This window comes from Anastrepha obliqua, chromosome 3 (assembly GCF_027943255.1).
Source record: "Anastrepha obliqua isolate idAnaObli1 chromosome 3, idAnaObli1_1.0, whole genome shotgun sequence".
In the NCBI taxonomy this organism is placed as follows: Eukaryota; Metazoa; Arthropoda; class Insecta; order Diptera; family Tephritidae; genus Anastrepha; species Anastrepha obliqua.
This window is the reverse complement of record NC_072894.1, coordinates 81,795,463-81,814,391: the sequence shown is the minus strand read 5'-3', so window position 1 is coordinate 81,814,391 and position 18,929 is coordinate 81,795,463. Positions and strand designations below refer to the sequence as shown.

The following is an 18,929-nucleotide window of genomic DNA, read 5'->3' as shown; positions in this document are numbered from 1 at the left end:
GGAAAACATTCCAAACAAAAAAATAATAAAAACGCGTATACATCTACTATATATGTGGATATTTTGCAAATCTCGGTTAACTTTTTAATTTTGTTTTCTTAGCATCGACTATGGACGATATTCATATATTTATTATGTCTCAAGTTGATTAAAATCGGCTGGTCTAAAATGAGGATTGGATGGTTTTATACGAAGCTTCCCAATAGCACAAGCTTGAATGTATTAATTGAGATCTGAGGCTCAGGGGACTCTCGCACTGAGTCGCTCGTTTGGGAAAAGCTTGATGCGAATCTCAGTGATCTGCTCGGCAAACGAAATGATAAACAAAAAGGCAACTTGATACACACTTACAAGCGAAAGTCGCTTAAACAAGCCTAATAATCATATTAACGACTTCTTGCATAAGTTTAAGTCTCCAGCAAGACTCCGCTAGAATATGTTAATCTTCGTAGAATCTTCAAAGCAGCTATTCATTTTCTTTTGAAATTTTCATTGCCTATTGTAAGGCAATCTGTCCCATGATTTACAAAGAAAAGGATATATATATGGAATTTATTGCGTGGCTTCTCTTTTATTTTGAACTTTGAAATTTGGTTTTATGTGAAATAGATTTGCAATCGAAACGGCATCCTAACCGTAGTAAGAAAGTTGTTTTCAGGTGATTTGGATATTCAAGTAAAACTTACAATTTAGTTTAAACGCACGCTGTGTAGAACTCAAAATGAATTCGAGCCAAAAAAATAAATACATGTGACTAGGTATACCTTAATTTTTAAACTGTTCACGTAGCGACAATTCCTCTTTCTTCGTTTTCTCATTTTTTAATAGCCACCAGCACTTTCTTCAAGATACTCTATGTACTCAAGCAAGTAAATCTATAAACATGTATGTACACCTCCAACTTACTTAAGCTTCAGTGAAAAAAGAAAATATGTTTGTATGCACGAGTATGTACATATGTAAGTTATTCTAAAATGTAGCTCAGTCAACACGTTCATTATTGAAGCCCTTCGTTTTCGGATCAGGTAATTGTTAATTGCTTCACTTTTATTTTTGGACTTCAATTGTGCTCTATTTTTGATAATTACATACATATGTACGTATGTTTGCTATACCATTAAACTATGTATTTTTTCTCTCGTTGCGAAATGATAATTAAACAAACGTCAATCCATCTCACTAACGATGTCACCACCAGACTACTGATCGGATTTTTGTCAAGTAGTGAGCCCAACCTCGAGCAACTGGTTTTTACGCCAGAATATTAGTGCAGAATAGGCGTACTGTCCATTTTTCACTAGATGTCTTTACCGCACGATGTACTCAAAAAATGTTCTTTCACAGTTTGAAGTATGGTGAAGTAAGTTGTAGGCTACTGTCATCCAAAATGAAAGTAAAACAAGAGAAAGTTTCATACATTCTTCAGTACCGCCACAATTAAGGTAGAATAGAGGAGGAATCGCCTAAAGAATGTGCGCTACGTAGTCCAACGATTCTCTAACGGTAATAAGGAAGACGATGATGAGACACATTTCGATAGGCCAATCGTTGAAAATGCCGATAAAATAATGGTCGTACTTGTGGTTTCGAACTAGCATGTGAGTACTTGTTTTCTTGCTCAGCAACTGAATAATAACCAGAAAATCGTTTCGGTCCATTCGCATAAGGCTGGTCGCCAGAGAAAGCTCTATGTGTGGATGCCCCGCGAATTAATGTATATTAGCATAACCTTGTAGATCGAATTGACACCTACGACTATTTACTGAAACGTAACGTAGTCGAACCATTTTTGAAATACATGGAAAACTATAGGGGAGCAGGTTCAAACGATCACCAAGCGCGGACTTACATCCAGTAAGGTTTTGCTATGTGCTTGATGGCATTGAAAGGGAATCATCCACTATGACACAATAGGCAAATCGAGCCTCTACTGTTAATAACTGGCCATATTGAAGCAGACGATCGATTAGAAGTAGCGAAAATTAAGACAACACTACGCAGGAAACATCGGTAACGACATGCCAGAAGCTCCGATAACTTGGATAGTACAGACCGTATCCGCCGTATAGTATAGACCTGGAACTAAGCTAAAGAGTTCTCCAATAACAGGTGTTATTTTGAAGCTGCCATTTTTTGATATCGTGAAGCAACTTGTCGGACCGCAATACAGAAATTGGTGAAAAATTCGAGCTGTGGAAACAAGTTAGTGATGTGAAGAATAAATCCCATGCACGTCGCTCAAGAACAGCCGAAAGTATTGCTGTTGTAGCCGAAAGTGTTGAAGAAAACCCAGGTTTGTCCATTCCTCGTCGTTCTTTGGAATTAGGCATTCCACAAATGTCATTACACCGTATTTTACATACAGATTTGGGTCTTAAGACTTATAAAGTCCAGTTAACACAAGAACTCAAGTCGGCCGATCATCAACAACGTCGTGTCTTTGAAATGCATGAAAATGATCCGAAATTCCTTCGAAAAATCATCTTCAGTGAGGAAGCCCATTTCCATCTCAGTGGCTTCGTCAACAAGCAAAATTTGTCGGATCTGGTGCTCAGAAATTCAAGAGTTATAGTTGAAAAGCCTCTCTATCCTCAACATGTGACTGTTTTGTGCGGTTTATGGGCCGGCGGAGTCATTGGACCTTACTTTTTCGAAAATTAAGCTGGAGCAACAGTTCGGTGAATAGATTATGCTATCGAGAGATGATTAACGATTTTTTATTGGACGTTTATTTTCAACAAGACGTCGCTACGTGCCACACAAGCAACGAAACCATTGATATTTTACGGGAATAACACCTCTTATTGGAAAACCCTCTATTACCATATTTTCAAGCATTTTAAAACTTTTTTAATTTTAGTATACATAACTACATTTATATTTAAAACTGCGCAGTCACTATATGTATGAATTTTATATTATATTAAATTTTATTTCATTCTAATATTTAGTAAAGACATATATTTTTGTTTGTCAATTGCCTGCCAAATTCACGAATTTTCTTTAAGATGCCAGCGATTACGACGCTTTATAAAAGCAAATTAAATACGCAGTCACACTTCGTTTGGTTTCCAAAGGCGCGGAAGGTGATACTCAATTTCGACCGAAAATGGTTGTGGTGAAAGTCATCCTATAGAGCTTAATAAGTCACATAGAGAGCTCCTTGTCTGCTATAAAAATCAACTTTAATGCCCACGATGGGATGGTGTAAGACCATTTATATGTATGAAGTTATTTTTCAGAATTTGACGTACTGTGAAAATTTGTGGGACGTAACGGGTATATATATTTTTTAACTTCTTATTTCTTAATTCTTCTTATTTTTTTATTTTGAATTTTTATTTATTATACTTTTTCCGAATACCTATAATCGCATAAACTAATGTGGCAATTCACTGATACACGCACATTAATATTTAATCTTTCAAACAAAGAGAGCGATTTACTTCATTTAATTCACAAGAGAAAATCGTTTCAAAATGCGAGGCAATAGTATTTTGTTCTATACAAATGGTAGGTATTTTTCAGGCATAGAAATATAAATTTATTTCCTTGCAAGACCTATTTATACTTTGAGGTGATCGCTTATGCTTCTGAAGCTGAAGTTGCTGAATACCGGGGAAACTTTTTGACAATCTGCATGTTTTTTAGTGATCTTACTCTTTTACTTTAGTTACAAATATTTTAGTTTCTTAAATTTAAAAGCTCAAAGTTCGCCTATAGAACTTATAATTAGCTGCCATGTAGGCCATTTCCAATTTTCTGTTTGACAGCGTTTTTGACATACGTTAAGAAGAGCTTCGAATTATTATGAATTTGTGAATTATTGTATATATTCGTCATCTTTATAAGACACTTCGTGTTCGTAAATTTTTCATGGCACCTTCGGACTTAATTTATCTCGGAATAATAACCCAGCAGCAATAGTAAAAACAAAATGTTTAAAACGAGGATAAGGGGGCCGGTGGTCTAGAGCTCGAAAATTTAGGGTATTTTGAGGAATTTTTTTTTAAATAAAAAAAATCAAAAACGATATTTTAATTGTTTAAGCTTTTTATTTAATTTTTTTTACATACAAAAATGAGGAAAAAAAACAAATTTGTTTAATTTCAATAATTTAAAAAAGGCGCTAAAGTTGACCCACCCGAAAAAGTGGACCTGGACGGTGTTGTCCATTTCGGCTCTTCTATTTATTTGAAACACAAAAACTCAAAAAATTATTAATCAGTACGACTGTCGCAATGCTCCGCACTAGAATAAAAAAAAATTGGCAAAATGGCGGGGCTTTGAGCTTTACACTCTTAACACTAAACCTACCGATACTTTAAGTATTCTTATTCCTACCAAAATGGGTCAAATGACCCGTCTTTAAAATGTTATGTATATTACTAAGATCACATACATATATTTCTCGGTAAGAAAATTAGCAAGAGAGGAGTAAATCTTGAATAATACATTCGATGTATTTTTTAATAAAAGCCGTGAAGGCAAACGGCGATTTAATAACATTATTTTTAAGAACTTCTGACAAAAAGTTTAAAATTGGTCATTTGACCCGTCATGGTTGGTTTAGTATTAAAATCTGTTTTTTTCAGTTTTTTAATCAAAAAAATACAAAATAATTGAAATAATATGATTCCAGTACGGGCGATTGCCATTCATGTTGTGAGCAACATATTAAAATTTCACACGATTCGGTTCAATAGTTGTTTTTTTCGTGACAACACCAGGCTGAAAAGAGAAATTTTGAGATAATTGTTTAAAGTTTTGAGAGTGGCCGCCTGACGAATCTGACTCTACCTACTAAAACGGCTATAGAGTCGAAAATACTGGGAATATTCTTTGACAGTATATTCTTAAAAGCCTATACTTAAAATATAAAATAAAGTCGATTTTTTGAATTTTCTAGACCTTAATATTGTCGTTTTTTATTGTCAAATTTGTCGTTCTTATATAGTTCTCAGAATCTCCTGGAACCAAAAAGTGGCAAATTTTAAAATATATAAATCATTTTTTTGTTTTGAAAATTTATATTTTCTGACTATACTTATTTTTACTTAAACGGCTGTCCCACATACAGATTCCACTCAACAACATAAATTTACTGTTTGGTGTCAATTAAATGCTGATGAAATCACTAGAATTATTTCTTTTAAAATACTACCGAAGAGCACGTAATTTGTTGGAACATACAACAGAGCATTGCTCAACTAAGATTTATTTTCAGGCAAGCGTGCCATTGATGTAAACGAATTTTGTATGTACATAGTAATTGCAAGTATGATTGTCCATATTTTGATTAATATGAAATCATCCAATAATTTGCCTTTGTCGACTCTACGTCAAATAGCAATAATTGAAACTTAGTATCACACTATCCAAAATCACTGGCAACCGTTCTCGTTAGCGGCTCATTTCATTCACTCGCGCAGCATATAGTTATTTGGTTTTTCAAGTTCAAGTTTCTTCTTTTTTGCTGCTTTCAAGTAAGCATATATTGTGAATAGGAATTCATTATCTGTTTATTGGCATCGGAAGTAGAAGGCTTACAATTCGTGAATGATAAACGATCTCTCCCAAATGTCGCCCGCCTGATTGCTTACACGTGTCAATTCTTTCGGTGACACTTAGACTTAATTGGATCTCGATACATATCGATTTATTACTGAATCTATAAGATGGCTCAAGTGTTTTGAGCCCAAATTACTGCAGAATAACGTGGAATTAATTTTCATAGCAGTCCCGTTGGCAATACATTGATTGGGTTGTGTGGCATGTCGCACTGCCTTGTTAAAATCACATATTGGCAATATACACGCTACCAACAGTGTATTAATTTCTCAATATTGAAATTTGTTGATACTAAGCGCACTTCCAGGTTTATTTTCGAAGAACAAAATGCCGCCATAAGCCCACAAGGCGCATATAAGTGAGAAGAAGAATGTTAAAACTTCCAATGTCCAAGTATGGGAATTTTGTCTGTTTGAACGTTTTGAACGAGTACGTATTTCAAATGGAAGTAAGCTTTGTATGAGAAGGGGATCTTTTCAGCAAAACCATCTGACTCTTTTTGGGTGAAAATAAGGAACTATCGACATTGTCGATGATCGTATGACTTCAATTCTTTCACCAACTCAACCAAGTCCTTACACTAATATTGCCATATGTTGGGTGCAGATATGCCAAATTGCTGTAATTGTCATTAAATTGCCGAATTCAGATCGTCTGCAAAACCTTCTATTACAGCAGCGATATGTCTGTTTTATTGAAGAGCCGGAAAAAGTACACCGGTGTTTTACACTTTATTTATTTTAAACTCTTTTAGACGATGATAGCAGCTGAAAATATCTACAATTTAGCAAAAAGTGGGTTTTACGGAGTACCCATTTTCGCAATGAATTAAAATTATTATATACGATTCTGGCGCGAAATCCAACTAATTTTAGTAAATTGTAGATTTTATGTCTTTGTATTAGGGTCCTTTTTTCTATATTAAAAAAGGTATTGCTCCTACTGAAATGGTTGATAAGATTTTATATGAATCTTTATTTTCAACAGAATAGCGCACCCTGTCACACAGCTCATTAAAGAATCGATCTCTAGGGCTCTCTGTTTGGTAATCGTTTCCTCAGGCATCTTATTGATGTTCGTTTTTTTGTAGGACTTCGTTAATGATCAAGAAACGATGCAAACCACTAAGAGGAATATATGCATTTGCATTCATGATATGTAGTAAGAAATACGTCAACATTGGAAAATTGGGTCAACAAGATGTAATTTTACAGGGCTGAGCGAGTACTGAAGGAGGTTACAAAATATTGAACCGTGTACGTATTTAAATGGCGTTTTTAAAAAAGTTGTTTCGTTCATATAAACACACGCATACATACAAATAATATGTAAATGTGACCTGTTTATTTGTTGATCTGTTTATCTATGCATGTATGAATGTGTAAGTACATCCATAAGTATGTATGCCCATGCGAAATTTCTCCCAATTAAATCGAAATTGTACCTTCTTTTCAGTTCTTAAGTACCTACTATAGGTATTCGTGTGGCTGACAATATTGCAGTCTTGTATTCAATATGTTTTTTAGTTAGTTTGTGTTTTTACTCTTTTTATTTTTGCCTTGTGCATATTTTGTGATTTCACTTTCACCGAAAATAACTGAGCCTCGTCGTGAAGGTGGTCACAGGCTCGTTCGCCTGTGCTCATTCCGATGTAAATCTGTTAACAAATTAGTGGGCTACGGCTTCGATCATTGTACTCGTACATACAAGATACCGTTTTTTATTTCAATTTTTGGAAAGTGTCACATTTTTGGAGCACATACGTACTGTATGCACGTGATAAAGTTGCTGATATTGAAAGAGCACATACAAACCTAATGTACATATGTATGTATGAATGTACTTAGTACTTTTTATGTACATAAATACTTTCGCATTTTTTTGTGCAAAATCAGGTCAATGGAGGATTTGTCATTGTTGTTTAATTTGTTGTTTTTCTTTCAAAAATTAACAAGAAATTTTCACAATTTTACTTTAAAATATTAAGAGTAAATATACGTCTGCACACGTAAAACCGACTGTTTTCACATAAGGGCGAAACAAGTACATTTTGGAGTAATACCAAATACGCTCGACGTGGCCGGTTCAGTGCAAGCGTTGAATATTGATGCGCTTAACTATGTCAATACAGCACGTGTTTCATTCGGTTGTAGTAGTTATCGCTAATACGAAGAGGACCGAAGATTTTCCGAAGTATATTTCTCTCGAATGCCCCAAGAGCGGCTGCATCAGCCTGCGACACAATCCATGCTTCAGCGCCATAGAGTAACTCGGGAACATGAGCGCATTGTTGAATGTTAATTTTGTCGGGCGAGAGAGGTCTCTGCTACACATTTGCTTCCTGAGACCGTGGTAACACCTATAGTATTAGCAAGCGTGGTAGTTGCCTGAGCTTAGACTCCATGTAACATCTGCACCTTACCCTAAACAGAAATTCAGCAACTCTCGACTTTTGTGGACGTATAAATCGGCTATTTATTGGTTGCGATGCTAATGTCCATAACATCATTGAGGGACCATTACAGTTTGAAAGCCTGCTACCACTATTTGCAAAGTGGTCCTAAATCTTACATTCTGCAATAGGACGGTTTCTGAACTCATATGGAATTGGCGAGTGTTGGATGAATCATCGAAAATCATTGGAATCATTGTAGAGAACAAAAAATTGGTATACAATACATACATGTGAAGATACAATTTTTTATTTTTTTGGGTAATCTATTGGTGCATGATATTTTACATAAATATGAGGTCATATTAGGTTCGGTTATGTTAACTTAAACGGGTTGCTCGTTAATGAAGCACGGTGGCCACTGAAGCTCTTTGTGATGACTTTGAGAGAATTTCGGAAGACTTGTTCTTAGTTCCCAAAAGTGAGTTTTTACGATGTAATCTAGTAAAGATTGCTCTGAATGTAAACACGACAATAGTTTTTCAATGTGAATATCAGTATTGTTTGTATATAACAAATTAAAAAAAAAAATAAATATTTTAAACAGTTTTGGACAATTTCAGACATTTTTTTTTTTTTGTTTGGGACATTAAGTCCAATGTATTTCTTTAAATATACTCGACCTCCGAAGAAATCTGAGCAGGTCTTGTAGTGCCAAGGAGCTAAGGTGGTCGCTTCTTAACACACATCAGTGCCAAATACCTCAAGCCTTACTGGAGCCAAGGTCGGGTAGGTGGTTGCTTCTTAGCACATCAGTGCCAAAAATCTTAAGTCTAATTCGAGCCAAGGCCGGGCAGATGCACAGAAAGTGATCCGCCGTCTCATCTTCCTCTGCATCTTCTCTGTCTGAGATGCCTATCTTTGCCATGTGCTTCGCCCATAGAAAGTACACCGTCATCAGTCCATCCAGCTGCCTACAGTCGCTTCAGCTTAATGACAGGAGGATCTGGTGACATCAGTTTTGTCCATATGCAGCTTCTCTTAGCCTGCCAATCTCGCTTGTGGGTTGAAGTAATCCGCTTGCTAACCGTGGCTTTGATGGCTGCAGAAGGTACTCCGGGCCAAAAAAGTTGGACTCAACTTGGATTTACAGTACTCCACTACCCTTGAATCGGTTGGAGGGCTGTCTAAGGCCATGAGCGCTGCTCATATAGACACTTACAGATCTGCATCTCCATCTCTTTTCCACAACACAGTTCATTGCTTCTTCAATAGCATATGGAAAAGCATTGTTTTCCAACTAATATTTTAGAATTCCGTATAACATTGGACCTGTAAACTTTGTGGTAGTATAAAATGAAAAAAAAATTACTAATAGAAATACTTAGTTAAAACGAGTCGTCTTATTTCTCATAACCTATCGGAAAAATCAAGACGCCACAAATAGAAGGATGAGCTTGGTCAAACACCCAAAAATGGGGTAAGCGCCAATTATATATGTATGTATGTATAAAGTATGCATCAGAAAAATACTATGAGACTTAAATTTTTGGTCATTTATTGCACATGTTGGGTGCCTGAAGATAACACTCTAACCAGGTTATTCTCGCCTACATTCTAGTATTATTCAATTAAAACTGATTTGTGAGAAATGCAAACATATGTGGTCCTTTGGGTGTGTTTGAATTAATAAATAGAATTGCACTCACTTGTAGGAATTGTCATTCTTTTAATTTTTAATCGAAGCTAATACATATAAAATAATCAGATACATAAAGTCTTTCTCAACAGTTTAAATGTTCTTCAATTTTTTCTTTTGTTCACTAAGAAGTTGCCAAAAGTTGTTATTAAGCGCGATTACAGATTGTGAATTATTTTATTCAAGTTGTTTTCTTTTACAATTTTTTTAAATAATTTATATTACGAAATTTGTGGTACGTCACGGGTAGGGTGAAATTTTTCATATTTTTCAAAGCTTCTTTGCATTATCTGTAAATTGAATGTTATTCACTAAGAAAATCTGAAATAGGCGAATTAGTAAACTAATTTCAGATCACAAATTTTGGACCTCATAATGTTTCGGTGTTTTAAAATAATTTCGCTTGAAAAACTATCACCATAAGCCCCCAAAAACAGAATGTCAATATATGTATGTATGTATAATTTTTTTTTTTTCTACTTACCCAGATTCTTCAATAAATGCAGCAAACTGTTATTCGAGATAAAATTCTGATCAGAATGATACATTTTTCACATTTGCTATTTTTTTAATTAATTTCGTTTTTTCCAAAAATGTTTCTAATATTTAGTGCGTTGTTAGTTTCTTACATTTGTTTCAAAGCAAATGCGACTGTATTTCACTTGTATTGTGCAAAAAAAACAAAAATTATAAATTAATTTAGCACTTATAAACACTTTTTATTATCGATCAATTAAAACGGGTTTAATAAAATTGTAAGACCTGAACATTTTTCACGTATCAGAATATGCACAAATCCTTATTGAAAATGTAACAAATTTTTTTTTTAACGTTTACTTCTCTACATACTATATATAAGATACATTTAGTTGGAAATTTGTTTCTATCCATGTAGTAGAAAACGATATTTTTTCTGTTGCGATTATTTTATAAACATAGAGATTTAAATAAGTATTTTTTACTTCGATATCTTACTTTGCTGAATTTAAAACTAATATTTATACAAAAAACATAATTTAGTATATATTTTTTATAGCTTTTGAATTATGTTTTTGTTTTTTTTTACGTTGATTCGTAGTTCTCTATAAATTCCGTTTTCTAAAATTCCAAGCTGATACAATATTTGTAATATCTTTTTCACGTTTTCGTCGTTGCATATGAACATAAACACATTTATTTGGTGTATTCTTTTAACATTTACTTCTTTGCGTAGATTACTTTATCTTACATTATTACTTTGCGCTAATTTTTTACAAAAAACTTGTCGCACAACGTCAGATATTTAAAAATAGCATTAAAAAACGCAAAAAGTAAATAAATGCAAAAGCAGCCGAAAAATAATGAAAGCAATGTAAACACCAGAAACAAAAATATACAAATGCGGAGAACTTAAAACACGAATATATGTACGAGTGTTGAGAATTTTATGGATCTCATTATTATTATTTTTTTTTTGAAGCAAACAATTTTTAGACACGTATTTCATACTTTTAAAGGCAATAAGCATTGATTTGTTTTAATTTTGTTCTCGTTTCAGAAGGCGACTGCAAAAATTAACGGACGCAAGTGAAAATTAAAAACAAAAAAAAATAAAATAAAATGTTGGCAAAAAACACAATGCTAAAGAACAGGACAAAAATCGGGCCTGTTTTGGCAATAAACGACATATGTATGTATGTACTCGTACATGAGCTCAACTCCAAAAGCTGTTCATAAAAATATTAAGTATTTTTTGTGTAGCGTACGATATTAATGTTACTACTGTTTTGTACCAAAAATCTCATATTTTTGTAAAAAATAAACTTCATTCATTCAGTAAAAAAAATAGCTTATGAGCTTTGTTTCCACACAAATGCACACACTGTACATTGGTACACTTGTTTGCCAACAAAAAAATATATTTTTTAGCTAAACACACAACATCACTACCGCAATTTATTGGTATTCGCACTGAATACTATTCCGGTTGGGCTATGTGACAAATTCATTCTTAAAGTTGTCAAACGATAATGGGAAGCTCGAAACCACAGGACGTATTTTTACGAAATTTCGGGGGATCCGCACTGCAATGCTGCTCGCGATTGAATAATTGCGAATTGTATTTGCGGCTAATATTAAATATGCGAAATGCGAAAAACGAGCAGAGCGGAGCGGAGCAACGCAGAGTGGAGCAGCGCGCCGAACACCAACATTGACTGGCAAACAGGCAGACAGACGGGCCGCAAAGCGGGTAGAACAGGCCCCACAGCGGTGATGATGGAGGCAGCAAAAAGGCGATGGCATCCAAAAGTGAATACGAGTATGAAAATAAGTTTTAAGAGTTTTGTTTTTGGTTTTTTCAGTTTGGCTTCCCCTAAAAGCGAATGTTGACTGTTTGTTCTCCCAAATGCCAAAACCAAAAAAAGCAGTAGACAAATATAAAAATTAGCATTAAAGTCGATGTTCATATTTAAGAAATGTGTAGAAATATTTAGAGAGGCAACATAGCGGGCACTGTGCAAACAATTTTTTTTGGAAATAATTACACATATGGATACTTATCTGTAAATTTTTTTGTTAATTAAAAAAAGAAATTTTCGAAATAAAACAAATTTTCATCAGTCAATGGCAAGAGGAGAATCGCTGATGTCCAGACGCAATTGTTTATATAGTACATATGAATATATCTAAATTATATGAAAGGTCTCCTATGGTTAGTTAACTGCCCATCACTTGCCGGCCTTTTCTGTTGTTGTAAATACATATCTGCTCTCAGTCTCAGCTCTCTTTATACAAATATAAGTCAACTCTTTATTGGCTCTGAATAAAAGAGCATCAGTACACATACAAAAGATACAACAGCAACTCTTTCCTGAACATGCTAGCAGAATAATCAGTAAGGTCTCGAAGGTGCCGATGAATGGTCTATAATTAGACAAACTGTCGAAGTTGCTTTCTTTCTTGTCGAGAGTTTTTAAAGGAGTCTTGTTCGGCGTTCAGAAAGGGCGTCCCTCATTTCAAAGTGCCTGGTGTGATTCTTTTTAGTTTAAAATATATACCTTTCGGCGGTGGTTTTACTACAAAGAAGCAAAATGGCTTTCAATACTTCGAGGTTTTCAATTTTTTCTATTGGATGAAGTTCGTTTTGGCACCAATTATGAAGACACTTTTCCGTGATTAATTTTCAGGAAATTTAGGAGCATCTTCAAAAAATATAGATATGCTACTACATACTTCGTACTGCCTGTGTCCATATAATGAGTAAATGTAGCTTTTCAAAAACGTGGCAGTCTATACATTAGGGGAACAAACTTCTCTTGGATGAGGCAGTTTTGAATAGCGGAATGGAATATTCTAAGCTCTGGTTGCGCCATCTATGTGTGACATCGTACGTTCAAAAGGTAAACACTTTCACTCTATATTATTAGGTGACTTAGTAGAATAAATCGGCAGCGGATACCTAGAGTAGGGAGAAGACAATGCCTAGTTCTGAGCAATAACAAGTATGGCTATTTGAGGCAGTGTAAGGTATGCTACATACCATTTTGAGCGAGAGTTGCTAAAGAGCGCGAATGCGCGATAAACGATTGTGTGTGAGTACTGCTCATGCATATATACATATATACTATGTACGTATATAGAGTAGAACAAATTCACTGATATGTAATACAATTGTATTTGTGCAAAGCGATGTATTTACAAACTTACAATCATATATAAAAACGAAAACGAAAATAGGGAGCGTAGCGTTGTGTTTTATCTTTACTTTCTTAGAGAACCTCCATTAGTAGGGGTGTGTGTGCATGTGATTATGCGTTACTACATGCTTTTGTTTGAAATAGTGTGTGTATTTAAGGTTGTCTGCCTTTCGGAAAGTCAGAGATGAAAATACTTCTTTACTTGCATTCGTACATTTGTAGCTTTTTTGTTGTATCTCAAATTGTTTTCATTTTACCTTATTTATTTTTTGTTTTGTTTTTGTTTATCTGCCTTTTTGGGAAAATGAAAACAAATTAGTTTTAGTAACTCATATAAATACGTATACATTTTCGTAGTGTCGGAGCAAACAAATGAATAGATATGTATATGGGATTGTATGAGTAATCAATAGATTTATATAGATTTTACTAACTAAAATCCGTTGCAGTGGAAAAAATTCACTTAAATCATGTCTGAAAAACTAGCATTGAATTCAGAAATATAATTGAATTAAAATATCAAAAATTGTTAATTTGTTTTAATTTTTCCTTTAATTTTTTTCACATATGCCAGCTCAATGAATTGAGTCAAACCATTGAAATTTTGTTTTGATCATAAAGAAATTTATGTAATTGCATTACACGCCAAAATATAATATGTTTTTATACATATGTATGTGTAGTCAACGCAACTATTTTCTATAGGACATAACAAATTTATATTGGCGCTCACAGTGTTATACGCAATTTTCAACACTTCGGCATACGCACACGACATACCCATGTATATATACATTTGTATGCAATTAGGTGTCATTCCTTATACATATGTACATAGATATGTAGGCATGTAATATATATTTTTTTGCCTAGGCTACGCTGGCCTTTTTTTGTTGTGTATTAAAACTAAATTGAATAATCAAACACTCGCGTTTTAAACGGCGCCACGCGTACACATACACCGGCCGACTAATCAAACTAACAAACTAGTGAACTCCAAGTAACTAATCACGTTGTTGTCCGCGCTGTGATCGCTCACGTTCACATTGTCCTCGGCGTTGGCGGTTTTGATGGCTTTGTCGCTGCTGCCGTGGTCACACGCTCAGTCAATCACTCTCGACACTCGACGGTTACTGAGGATGCGGCCAAACGCGTTCGAAGGCGAATCGAAACTGAAAACGAAATTTTTAAAATAACTTCAAATGTACGAAAAAAATATATACATATGTATGTATGTATGCGCACAAGTTCGAGCAATGGCCTAAAGATATATGTATGTACGTGCATATCAATCCATAATCGGAAATGCGTGAGTTGGCGTGAGTTTTGCGGAGAGTGCATCATTCCATTAAGCCAAATGTGAATTTGTACGGCGAGCGATTATACCCTCTCTTGCCAAAATGTTGAGCGCCTTTGAGTGCAATGAGAGACCAGCGTATATATTTTTTTTATTTCAATTAATTATTACAATAAAACGAATTGAGAGGGCAGGTAGTAGTGAGCTAAATACAAAAAAAGTCATTAAAACAAAACATAAATAAAGATAAGTACCGAAAGTCAAACAAAAATAACCAAAAAGTAAATGTTGCATTCACCTTTCTATATATTTAGGCATCTACATGCACAAATGTGCATACATACATATGTATGTGCATATGGCGTGCCATGGATGCGGGTAGATACAAATTGTATCACATTATGACAGTTCATTGTACAGCAAGTTTTCGTAAAGAAATAGATAGGAACATATGCTGGCGAACGACATGTTTCTATAGATTTGGTTTATTAAATTTCATTTAAAATAATAATTATACAAGGCAAATCTTAGCATAACCGCTGACGTACTTAAATAAATGTGCATATAATAATGATAGTACAACACATGAAGCTATACGAGTATAATATATGGTATGTACGGGTATATTCTCTGAGCGCATCTTGCCTACTCCCTCTTTTCTCTCCCTTTATTGTATTTCTCATTTGCTGTAGTACATTTAAGAAATGTTGGTCTCTGCTGAATAGTTTAATCAAAAAAATTCTGCTCTTGGTATTATAGTTTTGCGCTCTCTCAAGTTGCTGATAACACCGCGCAGAGCATTTGCAATTGTGTCGTTATCGCTAGACACACTGTGCTGTATGGTGTACAACACAATTGCGGCACCGTCCAGCATAGCCATGCATTAATCTTAATTGCCTATAACTAATCCTAAACTCAATAAGATGTATGTGTGCTTTACATATAGGGGGTATCAATAAGATTGTCTAAAACTAAGTATAAATAAGTTTAATTTTGGACGAACCTGAATTTTATATGGCGGGCGAACATTCTAACTTCAAATAAGGCTAATAGACGGATGAGAAATGTATATGTAGATATTACATATATAATACATTTTTTCAAATAAATAATTAAGTTTTACCACTTTTTCCTCGTTAGGAAAGCAATACATGAATTTGCTTGATATGAACAAAAAAAAAATATTATAACGTTAGTCGAAATATCCATTTATTGGCATCTTTGAAATCGCTGTTGTATGGAAGGCTTAACTAAGTATGTCGATAGTAACATGCGTATTAAGTCTCGCTTAGGTAAATCGTTATACAGTCAGATAACACATGGACTGAAAAGTCCCGAGCCTAACAAGGAAAACACTTTTTTTGTTCAAAATCAGCTTTATTCATCAACATAGTTTTCATCAAGAACAACGCAATTATTCCACCTTATAAATTATGCTTCATTAACATCTTTCTTCTGATAAACTTTTCTCATCCCATTCAAGGTCAAACATCGCAGAAATGTGGCAGAATACCTATACAAAAAACACCAGCTGGAACGCTGAAAGGCATAATTTGTTGCGAAAAATTCGAAAGTATCGGCTTGCCTTTACCTTCGCTCGAAATACCATTATTTAATACCTTGAAAAAAAATCCAAGCAGATTGCACACATTCGATCGTCTCACACCATACTGCACCACGTACTTTATATAAGCAGCGTAAACATTAAAACGTGTAAGCATTAAACGTGCAAGCACGAGCTCTACTGGACTCCGCGTCGCAAGTCATCTTGATGACCGAGAAGCTGGCACAAAAATTACGAATTCGAAGAGAAATGTCGACTCTCATTATAATTGGAACTGGCACTGAAATAAAATGGCCTATGAAAAATTGTACTGCCTCAATAAAGAACACTTTTGGAACACTCCTTGAAGTCTTTCTGATGGGCTCTGAACCAATTACTGTTTTGACACATGTGGACCGGCGGTGGACTTTTTTAAATTCTAACTTTTTACTTATTTTTCGGATAGAATATATTTCTTTCCATAAGAGCCAGATCTGTTCTTGTTCCTTTTGAAACATTTCTTGAATTAGGTAAATTTTTAATTTGCTATAATTAACGCTACTCAGAATGTTATGAATTTATTGTCAATTTATATAATAGGTATATTCTAGGATTCAATGATGTATTCTATGTTTCAGGCAAATAACAATTTTTTGAGTGGATATGACGACACTGTCGGAATAACTTAAATGAACTGCTAGAAAATATATCGGTGATGGTTGAATGATATTCTAACAAATAATATTCTAGCAAATAACGGCATTGGTAGACCTGGAAAAAAAAATTTGAAAATGTCGAGCCAAGTAGCACCAGGAGATTTGGTGGCTCCTAAAACACTCAGGCTAAAAAGCCTATTGTATTTGAAGCTCTGGAAAGGGGGTAGATGGTCAAGGAGGGAAGGAGAAAAGTATCAGAGAAAGGGATAGGAAAGAATAGAGACAAAGATAGAGATAATTAGTCCTGTGAGAATGAGAATGACATCGGAACCCAAAACTCGTAGCCGTGCTCTAGCAAAGGCAGGACACTCACAGAGAAAGTGCTCAGTGCTATCCGCCTCCTCCAAGCATGAAAGGCATACTGGGCCCTCAATGATTCCAATGATGGTCATATGCTGACCCCATGTGTTGTGTCCTGTAATGATACCGACCATCAACCGAACGTCTTTCCTTCTAAGTTTTAGTAGAAAGTTTGACAGTTTTCTGTTCGGACTTGTCACAAAACACTTTGCAGTTCTGCAGCGTTCTAGACCGGACTACCGCTCTTTATGTAGATTGCCTACATAATCCCTGATCCAATTTATAATACCTGCAGAACTGATTCCGATAACTGGCTCTGGCCCTGTGGGTGTAACGCTGATCCACGGTTGGCCAATTCGTCGGCAATTTCGTTTCCAGCACCGGAGTGTCCCGGAACCCATATAAGTAAAAGACTGTTTTGTCTTGCGACAGAATTGAGCTTCTTCTTACATTCTTGAACAATCTTTGAAGTTTGCTTCGCGTTCTCCAGGGCCTTCAGTGCAGCCTGACTGTCACTGAAAACTCCAGACCTGATAAGAACTATGATTCCTTGGTCCACCTTTTATTTGGGTTTCTTTCGTTCGGTTTTTTCTTGCTAATCTATTTTATTCTTTCAATCGATTATTTCTGCTGTTCGCTTGTGCATAGTTTTTCATTTATCATAACATAATCAAATAGGGGCAGACTTATGAATTGAATAATCGAATATTTTAAAAATTTCAATAACAATGATCTCGGAATCTTCTTTTTATATCAGCTGGCCACTTCCAAAGTTATCGAAATTACCTTTAATTCCAAAATCAAGTATTAGTAATTTCTTGCCTATGGGCATTTTAGATCAGGCTGGACCAAAAGTCATTTAATAAAGCTTTCAGAGATATTATGCCCCTATGATTAAACCATACAGGCCCCATAATTTTCTTTCATATTGCTAATACTCAATTCCTCATAAGCTCACAGCTTCATCTATAGCCTTTTAAATGCGTGGAAATGCCTGCAGTAAGCCCAACTTTTTGTAGCCAAATATTCAATTTCCATGCCGTCAATATATTCTGCGGTCTAAAAATTGGTAGGATCAAATAAAAGCTCTTCATATTCATTACAACAATCTAATATGCTTGTAAAAAAGTAATTTTCCCCTTTTAAAGTTATAAATAAGTCCTTAAAGCATATATTTATGTTTATATTTTAGTAAAAAAATATATATTTTAGTAAAATTAATTTGTATAAATTTTTTAAAATCGAAAAGATCCTTGAATACCACCGCTAACATCATTCCGGTTAGCATCGTAATTTCTGGTACCACGAGCATAGGCATCTACCTTATAGCGTCCATTACCACCAGTATATATATTATGATCATACTCGACGGAACCTTGTCTGCCGCGTTGTGGAGTGTCCTCATAGTGTATTTTCACGCGCCCGTGACCTCCCTCCTGTGAACGCACTTGGCGTACCAAAACCAATTGTGGTTGATCAACTAGTTCATGATCATCTGCAATATTAAAATTATTGCTGGGGTCTTCATTGTAAAAGATGATGCTGGCGGTAGTTGTAGCGATAAAACAGCAACAGCCCAAAATCAGTACGCACTTGCTGATCATTTTACTTATTTATAGATATTTTTCCGGACTTTTGTGAACTCTACAAATTTTTTTACATTTAAAAAGCGACTTAGTTTGATTGAAGGTTTCAAATTGATTGATGCAGAATTTGGAATTTTCTGTATTATTT

General features: G+C 34.8%; 2 protein-coding genes across 8 annotated transcripts in view; both read right to left on the bottom strand.

The window, feature by feature from the left end:
* The window catches only part of LOC129240080 (solute carrier organic anion transporter family member 74D), a 149,582-nt gene extending 135,063 nt beyond the window's left edge, over window positions 1-14,519 (bottom strand). For 5 of the 7 annotated variants that reach the window (XM_054875561.1, XM_054875557.1, XM_054875563.1 and 2 more), the window contains exons 1-2: window positions 14,073-14,519; window positions 10,147-10,323 (exon numbers count right to left, since the gene is read on the bottom strand). The gene's annotated coding sequence lies outside the window, so the exon portion shown is untranslated. The remainder of the gene's footprint in view (window positions 1-10,146; window positions 10,324-14,072) is intronic. The other 2 variants (XM_054875559.1, XM_054875560.1) reach the window with 2 other exon arrangements.
* A 3,838-nt stretch (window positions 14,520-18,357) lies between these two features.
* LOC129242422 (uncharacterized) lies at window positions 18,358-18,882 on the bottom strand. Its single transcript, XM_054879049.1, has one exon. The coding sequence runs from the start codon at window positions 18,797-18,799 to the stop codon at window positions 18,431-18,433; it is 369 nt and encodes a 122-aa protein (XP_054735024.1). The 5' UTR covers window positions 18,800-18,882; the 3' UTR covers window positions 18,358-18,430.
* Window positions 18,883-18,929: the final 47 nt, after the last annotated feature.

Coding starts and splice junctions, on each gene's coding strand:
- LOC129242422 (XM_054879049.1), bottom strand. CDS start 18,799: ATGATCAGCAAGTGCGTACTGATTTTGGGCTGTTGCTGTTTTATCGCT.